At 36.7% G+C, this 11,758-nt stretch overlaps 1 protein-coding gene across 1 annotated transcript; it reads left to right on the forward strand.

Annotated features, from left to right (window-relative positions):
• Positions 1-3,638: 3,638 nt before the first annotated feature.
• LOC121759965 (geranylgeranyl transferase type-2 subunit alpha 1-like) lies at positions 3,639-8,924 on the forward strand. The gene is made up of 8 exons (XM_042155550.1): positions 3,639-3,883; positions 3,967-4,138; positions 4,390-4,550; positions 4,636-4,740; positions 5,796-6,548; positions 6,645-6,834; positions 8,013-8,199; positions 8,317-8,924. The coding sequence occupies exons 1-8, from the start codon at positions 3,768-3,770 to the stop codon at positions 8,703-8,705; spliced, it is 2,073 nt and encodes a 690-aa protein (XP_042011484.1). The 5' UTR covers positions 3,639-3,767; the 3' UTR covers positions 8,706-8,924.
• Positions 8,925-11,758: the final 2,834 nt, after the last annotated feature.

The following is an 11,758-nucleotide window of genomic DNA, read 5'->3' on the forward strand; positions in this document are numbered from 1 at the left end:
GCTTCAATTAAAAATTAATTTTCTGTGTTAATTAATGTAATTTTAAAAAATATAATTATATTATTTTTTATAGTCTTTATAAATTAGGATTTATAATGAAATGATTTTTAGTTTTTATATACTCCATTTTTAATTTGTATATTACTTCTTCCGTCCCATAATAATTGTTCCTCTTATTGTGGGCACAGTTTTAAGAAAGGTAAAGAAAAGTTGATTGGAAAAGTAAGTGGAAGATGATACCACTTTTTTTATATTGGTTTTATAATAAAAATGTGAGTGAAGTGAGTTAGTGTTGTGGGACCGAATTAAAAAAGAGTGACGATTATTATGGGACAAGCGTAAAGCAGTGATTTTTGAAAAATGAAAAAAAATCAAATAGTGAGAATCTGAGAGCATCCACTACGCTATCCCCTCACCGTCCCTTAAACTACTATTTGAGGTGCCCACTGTACTTTATTCCTCCATCCCTTAACTAAGGGACGGAGCCTGCAACGCTCCGTCCCTTAACCGTCCCTTATTCCGTCCCTTAAATTACTATTCATTCAATTTCATTTTTTATTTTTTTTTTCTAACCCAATTCAATTAAAACAAACACACTTTATTAAAAAACAAACATCATTAAAATTAAAACAACATTAAAATTCAAAAAAAATAGAAAAAAGACATAATTAAAATCCTAAAAAAATAAAAATGACATAATTTAATTTTCTCCGCCAAAGTTTTCCCAAATGTGCTCAATAAGATCCTCTTGGAGTTGGGCGTGGGCGCTAGAGTCGTGTGTCCTTGCCCGAATAGACAACCGTTCTTGTATTGACGGATGCGCTCCACTTCGCGGCGGACTACTTGCGGTTGAGCTTCCGGGGGATTCGGGGTCGAACCAATTTCCCGACTCGGGTCCTTCGTCGTGTGGCTGGGACGACCGACCGCGTCGAAGCCTTCTCGGAAGAACTCTTCCCTGGCCGCCAAAGTATTCGCTATGTGGAGAAATAGCGGTTTACTCATGCGGAAACGGCGACGGAAGTAGGTATCTCCCCAAATCGGGTTATCGCAGAAGTAGTCGCGTACTAACCGTGCGGCGGTAGACGTCACCACGGTTCGTGAACCGCCGGTTCACGGTTCGGAACCGGCGGTTCCGGTTCAAGATTTGTTGGAACCGGAACCGGCCCGTCGAAGACCGCACGGTTCCGGTTTATGAACCGGCCTAACCGTCGGTTGTTACCCGGTTCCGGGCCGGTTCGGCGGTTCGGCGTTTATCCGATTTTTTTTTTTTTTTTTGCATTTTGTAAATTGTAATTCAAGTTTAAAATGTAAAAAAACTTGCGTAAATAACATTAGAATGAAGCGATGTACAAATGTAATTTTATTGATACAAATTACAACTTCAAAATTACAAATTACAACTTTAAAATTACAAATTACAAGTTAAAATTTACAAATTACAACATAAAAATTAGAAATTACAACTTCAAAATTATAAATTACAAAAGACTTAAAGTCTTCATTACAATTTACAAAATTACATATTCGAAATAAAGGGGAGAAAAAAGAAATAAAGGAAAAGGACTTGAGCTCAACTTAAATTTAAACTTAAATTTAAGTTGAAATATAAGTTGAGATGCCTACGTATCCTCAATGCTCAATTGCATTTTGGAATCAAAGTCCACGTAGTTCTCTTACCTTGCTTACCTATTTGGCTTGATCGGAAGTATTGGCGCCTACTCTTCTTCGTCGGGGAAGTAGTCTTGGTCGGGTTGTACTACTAGTTTGTCCCAATCCGGTTCTTGGTCTCTAATTTCGGCGGAGCACCAATCATCAAGTAACATGGTGGCTTCCATGTTTTGTCCGGTGAGCCTACTTCTTCGGTCGTCCAAGACGTTGCCTCCAACACTAAAGGCGGACTCGACGGCGACAGTGGAAGCCGAAACCGAAAAGATCTCCTTGGCCATTGATGCAAGGATGGGAAAATCTTTCTCGTGTGAAGACCACCAATCTAGGACGTCGATTTGTTGGGGAACGGGACCTCCTTCTTCCTCATTGAATGAAAAGTGTGAGTCTAAATATAAATCTAACTCACTTACCGAATGTGCCGTCCTTCCTCCGCTGCTGAAGGCGTATAGGTCCGCCAATTGGGATTGGGTGTCGGGGTCATCAACTTGGAAGAAGCCAAAGTTCTGTGTTTGACGGGGGGGTCTAGGTCGAACTTGGTGGGTAGTGTTGTACTTGACTTCGTAATCGTGAAAGAGAGACCGCAAGTCGAACTCAAAATTTCTTTGGAGGCTTGGGAGGTGGGGGAGGTTTATTTGGAATGTTTGGGCAAGGTTTATGTAGTTGTCGTCGTCGTCAGTTTGCAAAGCTCGGAGTGGTTCAAGATCAATAGAAGCTAAACTGTTGTAATAAAATTCTAAAATTTTGAAAGTACCAACTAGTTTCCACTTTGGATCCAAAACTTTGGCAAGCAAAAAAACTGTTGGGATCTCATTGAAATACTTGAGCCATTTTTCAACCATGTAATATAAAACACACATAAGCTCAAGATTGTTTGCGGAATTTTTCATTGCAGTTTTAAAACCAAGTGATATGATCATGCAATGTTCTAAAACACGAACGGATGTGCAACCGCCGGTTCGCCGCCGAAACCGCCGGTTTTCGGTGGAACCGGCGGTTTACGGACCGTTTGAATTTTCAAATTTTGAAAATTGCGGTGGGAAACCGCCGGTTTAGGTCCGGAACCGCCGGTTTAACCCTGAAATTGTGAAAAGGCTAGGGAGTAGGCCTGAAATTGTGTCGGAAACCGCCGAACCGCCGGTTTCGCCGGAACCGGCGGTTCCGACCTGCCGGTTACGGTTTGCATAAAATGAGGAACCGGAACCGGCCCGGCGGTTCCGGAGGTTCCGGTGCCGGTTCGAACCGCCGGTGACGGTTCAGGTTCCGGTTCGGAACCGCCGGCGACGGTTCCGGGCCGGTTCATCCGGGCCGGTTCGGTTTGGAGACGTCTATGCGGCGGCTTCCTCCCAGTTCCGATGGATGTACTTCCGGAAGCGTCGTGGGGGCGGTGCGGCTTCCTCCGTCTCTCGTCGTTGATCTTCTTCAATTGATTGTTCCATTAGTTGACGCATTTGCTCAAAATGATCCATTTGTTTGAGTTGATTTAAGATGAAATTGGAGTGGTTTATAGAGAGGATTTGAGAGGAATAAATGTGTGTTTGTGTGTGAAATGAGTATGAAATAAGATTATTTATAGAGTAAATAAACCAAAAAAAATAAAAAAAAAGAAAATAAAAAATTAACGGTAACATTACCGTTTGAATTTTTTTTTATTAAAATTCGAATTAAAAAAAATGAATTATTGCGTCATCCGTGACGACGCCCACTCGCGGGCCAGCGAGTGGGCGTCATGCATGCATTGGGCGGGCGACATGTCTCCCGGGCACGTGCCGGGACGGCGCGTCCCTTGTCTAGCGGCTACGGGCTACGGGACGGGCTGGAGACGGGCTCGGGACGGGACGAACGTTGCAACGCGTCCCGCGGCGGAACCTTCCCTCCGGGTGGAACTCGAGCCGCGCGCGGGACGCGTAGTGGATGCTCTGAGATTTACTCATGATTTGTGTAACTGTAACCCCTTCCGATTTGATCGCGGATACTCTATCACAGATTTACAGTAGTCAAACACTCAAAACCCATATGTCTATACTTTATTGGGAGGAAAGGAAAACAGTTATATTCCTCACATTTGAATCCAAACCCTTTCAATCAATAATTCTCCAGAAATGCACGGGATTCCGCGCAAAGCCCCAACTCAGGAAGAGCGAGATGACTCCTCTCTCAAAGCCGCCAAACTTCGTGATCTCCAATCTCTGCTCCTCCACTTTCACCACAACAAAATGTTTGCGTTTTTCCCTTTTCCATCGAGATGTACTATTAATTCGATCTTGATCGATTTCTTCTCGTGTTTAATTTTCACTGCAGATACACGGAAGAAGCGATTGAAATTAGTGCCAAGCTGTTGGAATCTAATCCCGAGCATTACACCGCTTGGAATTACCGGAAGCTCGCGGTTCAGCACCTTCTCGATCGGCACCAGCAGAATCAACTTGATTCGCAGTCGCCCCAATCAATTCTTGATGATGAATTGATACTTGTAAGTTTGTGCTTACTTTTTATCCGTTGATTTCTCTTGATTGCGTGAGTTGGAAGTTATATAGGATATGTGGGAGGTGTTCAAGCTTGCAACTTTTTTTAGTAGTAGGGATTGGTTAAATAACTGATGGAGCTGTGATTCAGTGTAAATTTAGATCCAAAGTGTTTAAATTTGAAATTTTGCATCTCTTTTGTAGTAGGATTTGGTTAAATGACTGATGGATTTGTTAAGAGTATGAATTGTCCTTTTAGGTAGAGAATGCATTGAAGACAAACTTTAAGGCTTATGGGGCGTGGCATCATCGCAAATGGGTCCTAAGTAAGGGTCATTCATCCTCGGATAGGGAGTTGCGGCTTCTGGGGAAGTTCCAGAAACTGGACTCCCGAAATTTCCACGCATGGAATTACAGGAGGTGAAGTCCTGCAAATTTGGTGTTCATTTGGGTAATATAGTGATTTGGACCTGCTAATGTGGTTCTTTGGTGCTTCCCTTTCCAGGTTTATAACAGAACTAAAGAAGATTCCGGATGAAGATGAACTTCAATACACCACTGATATGATATATGACAATTTTAGTAATTATTCTGCCTGGCATAACCGAAGGTATGCTAGTTTGTTTCTTGAAATTTTTAATCACTTTAAATGATCGTTCATCGCGCATGCTTTAGCTTCCATGCCATGGGTAGTCTTATTTTTCACTGCACATTTATAGTAATCAAATGACCATCTATCATCATTATAAAATTGTATGTATTTTTTCTGATGGAAACAGTGGGTTTTCTGAAGTAAAAAATATGTATGGTAGTATAATATTTTGCTCATATTCCATTGATATCTCGTCATGCTATCTTAGTTTGCACACCTCCATTTTCTTTTGAACTTGATAAGTAGTGTCCACAACGGATGCATGAGAGATAGTACCAGCACTTTGGTTAGGTATGGCACAGTTTCGCTACTGAATATTTTCTAGTCTGCACTTTGGTTTAATCAACTTATGTGAACTGTGGAGTTTGGTCACAATAATTTATATAAAATTTACATTGTGAGAAGCTCATGAAAGATACTAATGTTCGAATGTAATAGAGCTACAACAAAGGTTGGTTTTTGTATCACAAATGTCATGTAAGTCCTAATGTTATCAATCTCGTATGGGGGCTTATGGCGGTTCGCCTAAAAACCGCCACAGGGATATGGCGTATCAGTATGGGGGATATGGTGTATTAGTATGGCGGATATGGCGGTCAATAATTAAATAAATAAAATAATACTTATATATTTATATATAATTCAAAAAATAGAAAATAATAAAAATATAACATCTAAAACTCTTAAAACAATTAATAAAGCATAAAATACAACTCTAACCTCCATGTTTCTTGCATAATTCCCCAATCCTAAATGCAGTACACACGCAATGTTGTCATATGGCGGTGCTATGGCGTTTCCACCACCGAACGTCATGCCATAGCGCCATTGCACCGCCATATCCGCTATTTGATAACATGACATGTAACAGATGTTAAGTACTGTTAATGTCAATTTTAATAACCTCTTCATAGATTGAACATGAGACTTAATATAAATGGCTTTTAATTTCCTCTTTGAGCAGTCACTTGTATTTTGATATAATTATATCACTTTTCCCTCAACACTTGCAGCATGCTTTTGTCTAAACTACTTGAGAAAAGTGCAAAAGGATATGAAAAAAGAGAGAATGTCTTGAGTGAGGAGTTTGAGTTTGTGCGCAATGCTCTCTTCACAGACCCTGATGATCAAAGTGGCTGGTTTTACCATTCGTGGCTTCTGGGTCAAACATTGAAGCGGGAGCCTCTATTTCTTTCTTCATCACCCCCTCATGGTTCTAATCTATCTTTATCAATTGATAAACCATACAGAGAAAGACATTTTCCCCTAATTTTATATTTCAGTGAAGCAGTTGGAGGTGTTAGTTCGTCTACAGTCAATGTAGAATATTTTTATGATGGTGGTGATGGTCTTATTTGGTTTCCACTTGCGGCAAATAAACTTGGGTTTTCCCAGGCTTGGTTAACTTACATTAAGTATCCTCTTGACACCTTAGAATCCTTCCATGTAAAGGTTACTATCGCACAGTTTCCAGGCATTATTTCTTCAAGTGGTATGCCATGTAGTCGGTCTTGTTATATATATTTCACTGCAAGTATATGTTTAAACAATCAAGAGGATTCCGAGCTGCAAACTACACACAAAATATCATGGAATGAGGAGAATATTAAACCTCATTCTACCCATCCTGAAGATGCAAACTTGCTTGCCTCACTATGTAAATTAGACATTACAAAGGAGAATAAGCCAACCACCCCTATGTTGTGCATGGAGACTATATCTAATGAAATTGCTTGCAGCCGGGAACTGTTGTTGTCATCAAACTGGTAAGCTGGATTAATGTTGGATTGCTTTCACATTTTCAAAGAAGCTTCTTGATTTGGAAAGTAGTTTTATTTTCTTGTTCTGTCTTTTTATTGTAGTAAAATTGGAAAACTTACTCTTGCAAGACTCTTGGTGGCACACAACACATTGATCACATATGGTTGCATGGATTCCGGAACTGAGGCTAATTATGAAGAAATTCTTGCACTTTATCATGATTTAATGAAGATGGATCCTGCACATATTGGTTATTATGAGGATGAGTATAGCTTAGTGCTAATGAAGCAGGTGAATCTTCTTTCATATATCTTTATTTCTGGACAATACAGAATGCTCTGGTCATTTCAGTTGCGGAATGTGCATTTCATCATGTTAGATAGTCATTACTTGGTCAATCTGCAATCCCATGAAAATAGTGTGAACATACATAAAGCAATATAGAATCGGTCCGCTTTGGAGTTTGAGTAGTTGGATCAAAGATTTGTTGTACCCAATAAATGTCATTTTGTCATGGAGACCTTTTGCTTTAGGTCTCGTGAAAATTGTCAAATCGTTATTAACTCTTAGTTCACCTGAAACCTCTTAGTTTAATTACAAGCTAGATAAGAAAGTCCTATGATCCCTGTTAAAGTCTTCTGTTTATTCAAGGAAGTAGAGTCTCATTATCACAAGTTTTTGATACTCATCAAGAGTTTGGAAGTTAGAAGTCCATAAGTTTGTCTGTACTTATTAGAAGTCTAAAAGTCTTATCCTTATATATTAGAAGTCAATAAGTCTATCTTTATATGTCATTTTAATTTCCTTAGTATTTTGAGTTTTGGGAGTCCTATAAATAAGTGCCTATAGATTTGAGAGAAATTTCAAAGTCTTGTATTTAGTAAAAGGACGGTATTACATATATATATCAAATATATTTTCTGTTTCTATTGTTCATTGCCAGCCTTCCATCTCCTTTGTACTCTTAACAGTTTTGAGGAAAGATCTTTTTAGTTAGAGAATTCAAAAGCACTTTAAACTCTGAGAAGCTGATCATATGTGATTATAGACAAGGAATGCTAATAGCAGATGCTGGATCCGGAAAACTCTCATATGAGTAAAAATTTGTGCATATGTATTTACTTTACAATCTTAATACATAGTATTTTCATTGTACTTTGGGGGAATGAATGTTCATTTAGATGGAAGTCAATGGTCCCTAATTTATAAGCACTGCTTGCATCGCATAGACCTTGTATTGTGGCAATTGATCATACACTGTTTAAAGTTCTGTGCTTGTAATCTATTTTATGTTCTTTGCGTGCAGTTGCCTTCCTTGGTATAACATCTTGATTACAAACTTCTTTTTTATATTTCATGTGTGGTAGTGGGAGGTGGCAGTGCTTCAAGCTCACAAATATTTTCATCAATGCATTTTGTTATTTTTTCTGCATGAATCCTAAAAATAATCTAAAATTACTATTGTGCAGCTGACTCCAAATACTGAGTCTTTATTGAAGCTCTGTGGTAATTATCAAGAATTGTCATCGCCAAGTATTAGTTCTTATACAAGTGTACGGCTAAAGGGCCTCTCATTGTCACGAGTTTCTTGTCTGGAGCACTTGCTGTGGGTTCAAATGTTGGATCTCAGCAACAACAAACTTAGATCAATTGAAGGTAGTTGATATTATCCTTGACATCATTACTGTGAAGAGCTACAAAATTCCTTTTTAAATATTTATAGGATGAGCTGATTTGATTTCCTATTTCAAATTTGTCCGAATTCTGGGACAGGGTTGGAAGCTCTGCAACAGCTCTCCTGCTTAAAGCTTAGCAACAACAGGCTCAGCAGTTTTACAGCCCTAGAACCCTTGAAAATGCTCAACTCATTACGAGTTTTGGATGTATCATACAACGAGATTGGCGCCCACACCATCGACACAAGAAGATACTTGTGCTCGTCTCCTCTCAATAGTACAACGGGGTCCAAGTGGCAGTCGAAGATATTCACTGATGGAGATGCTGATTTGAAGCATTTCTGGTATGCTTATCTACTCTTCAGGGACTTGAATTTGGTGCAATTGGATATCGTGGGAAATGCAGTTGTCGACGAGAGATTGAAAGCTTTTCTGGTCAAGTTGATGCCAGCATTGAAGTGGTTTGATGGAGAGAGCTGCCATTAGATATGTTTCAACAGTTGGCTATTTAAGAAGTTGTTTCATCTGCTTATTGTTCTGTAATTTTTTGTCTGAAAAACAACCCAACTGAAGTCGGAAAACTAACTGAATTAACTGTATGGCGTCTCTCTTTTCCTTCTCTTTTCTTTTTACCATGACAATTTTATCATCATTTAACAGTGTACATTTCAAAGATTTCTTATAAGAATATCGATATTTATACTCTCTCCGTCCCATTAAGCATAGGATTTTATATAGCGTTGTTTGTAAGTTAATGAAGAGAGAATGGAGTAAGAGAAGTGAAAAGTAGAGATAGTGTTATTTTCATTTTAGAAAACGTTTTATTTTTAGTAAGACAACCCGAAAAAGAAAACGTTTCATTATTAATGAGATTATTAATGAGACAGAGGAACAACATGTTTTGAAATATGGGACATGGTTTAAGCCCCCAATTATGTACCCAATTTGAATATTTTTCACGTGATAATTGAGGAATAATGTCTGCACCCAATTGGCATATTATATGAAATGGTGCTGCCCTTATCACTATTCTGAAATTTTAGCTTTAAAAATCAAATAAATATGAGAGTGAACTATAAAATGGTCTCTGGACTATGGGTTTATCTCGCCCATAGTCTCTGGACTTTAAAAATATCACCAGACATCTCTGTACTAAGGGGTTATCTCGAAAATAGTCATTTTTCACTGTTTTCGGTCAAAAATACCCTTGTGTGGGGGGGGGGGGGGTTGGGCAGTTTGGTCTTTTTACACTTTTAACATTTTTAACATTTTAAATCTGATATTATTTCAGTTATGTATTAAATCTGATATTATTTTAAAATTATCATTCTTCTTTGCTTTTGTCATCCTTCACTTTGTTTCTTTATTTCAATATTAGATTTAATTTATAAAATTAAATTTTTAATTTCAATTTTTAAGTATCAATAATTTTTTTTAATTATGAATATTATTAAATAACAAAAATTAATAGTCATAATCAATATTTGATAGTGTCTAATATTTAATCAATAAGGTGTTACAACGCCTTAGTTTTAATCAATATTCTGAAATAAATATGCATCTAATTTAAGACTAATATAATTTTCGTTTATTAATTTGAAAACAATCAAAATTTACTAGAAAATTTCAACAAAAATACTCATATATAAAATTTTTAGTAGGATCAAATTTTTAGTTAACTTCATAATATTCAATCACAAGCAATTATAACAACCGAACGAAGGCTAAATAGAATAGCTCTTATTTTTCCATCATGATTAATATTATTTTTCTATACTTCTTCAATTCAGCTGAATATTATATTAAATAACAAAAATTAATACTTTTAATCAATATTTATAGTGTCCATGAATTAATAGTTTTAATTAAAAAAATTTATTGATATTTAAAAATCTAAATTTAAAATTTAATTTTATAAAATTAAATCTAATATTGAAATAAAGAAACAAAGTGAATGATGATAAAAGGAAGAAGAATGATAATTTTGAAATAATATCAGATTTAATACATGACTGAAATAATATCAGATTTAAAATGTTAAAAGTGTAAAAAGACTAAATTGCCTAAACCCCCAAAAGGATATTTTCGACCGAAACAGTAAAAAAGGACCATTTTCGAGATAAACTATTAGTCCATGGATATCTGATGATATTTTTAAAGTCCAAAGACTATGAGCTAGATAAATCCATAGTTCATGGACCATTTTTGTAATTCTCTCTGGATATGAAGTATTGATAGATTCACTGAACTCAGTAGTGGCTTTGTAGAAAGTGGGGCTTTATATAGGAATAGAATATCCCAAATTCTTTTATTGTTTCTGTCTTATCTTTAATTCCATGTCCTATGTAACGACATTACTTCTATCCCAGGTTCTTTTTCTTCAATATTTTATTCATCAAACATGGAAAATGTTTTGCTCTTCTCTCTATTACACGGGGGATAGTTTAAAATGTTAAATCAAGATTTGTTGATCACGTCCTAATCTGCAGTCTTTGAGTTTTGAATTCTATGATTTAGAGAAATAGTAAAACAAATAATATTTAAACTCTAATTCCATGATTTAGAGAGATAGTAAAACAATTTTTCAAACTCTACGGGTTGCATTAGTTTGTTTTTAAGTTTAAATTGTAATAGTACTAAAATATCCTTATTAAATCTCAATTAAATGAAAAGGTGAAAAATTTGAAGGCAAAAATAAGAATAAGATACTTTAAGTTAGTTATCATGATTGGATTTCTAATATAAGCTAATTAATTCGGCTACTTAGTTGGTTTATTTAATACATTAAAATATAAAAAATAAGGTGGACTGAAAAACTAACATAGACCAAGAGATAATTTAAATTGCACCCCAAATGTCCGATAAATATTAAATAAATATTATTATCATAGGAAAACATAACTACTAAACATGCCTTTATAATAGGAAAAATTGCCTAAAAAGTCACAAACTTTGGGGAAAGTTTGATTTTTCCCACAAACTATAAAAGTTGCGCCTAAAGTCACGAACTTTATCGGATCATGCAAATTTCCCAAACTACCGACCTGACGACTTATTTCCATTAAAAACTTATCCCACGTGACATGACAGAGGCGTGGCTTGGCAAAATTTGTGACTGGGCATAAAACGACGTCGTTTTATGCTTTTTTTTATTGAATCTTCTTTACACGTCGCCGATTTCATCCCTAAACCGTTTGCCGACGATTTCACTTTTGCCGATTACATTTTTCGTCGATTGAATTGGGGTTGCGCTTTCGAAATCAGCCAAAAAGATGTTATATTACCTGAGTTTAGGGTTAAGCCAGAAATTTTGCCAAGCCATGCCTTCGGCATGCCATGTGGGATAAGTTGTTAACGGAAATATGCCACCGGGTAGGGTAGTTTGGAAAATTTGCACGATCCGATAAAGTTCGTGACTTTAGGCGCAACTTTTGTAGTTTGTGGGAAAAACCAAATTTCCCCCAAAGTTTGTGACTTTTTAGGCAATTTACCCTTTATAATATTATATTGTTCTATGAGATGAAGAATTTGTTCTTTCT

This window comes from Salvia splendens, chromosome 13, assembly GCF_004379255.2.
Source record: "Salvia splendens isolate huo1 chromosome 13, SspV2, whole genome shotgun sequence".
In the NCBI taxonomy this organism is placed as follows: domain Eukaryota; kingdom Viridiplantae; phylum Streptophyta; class Magnoliopsida; order Lamiales; family Lamiaceae; genus Salvia; species Salvia splendens.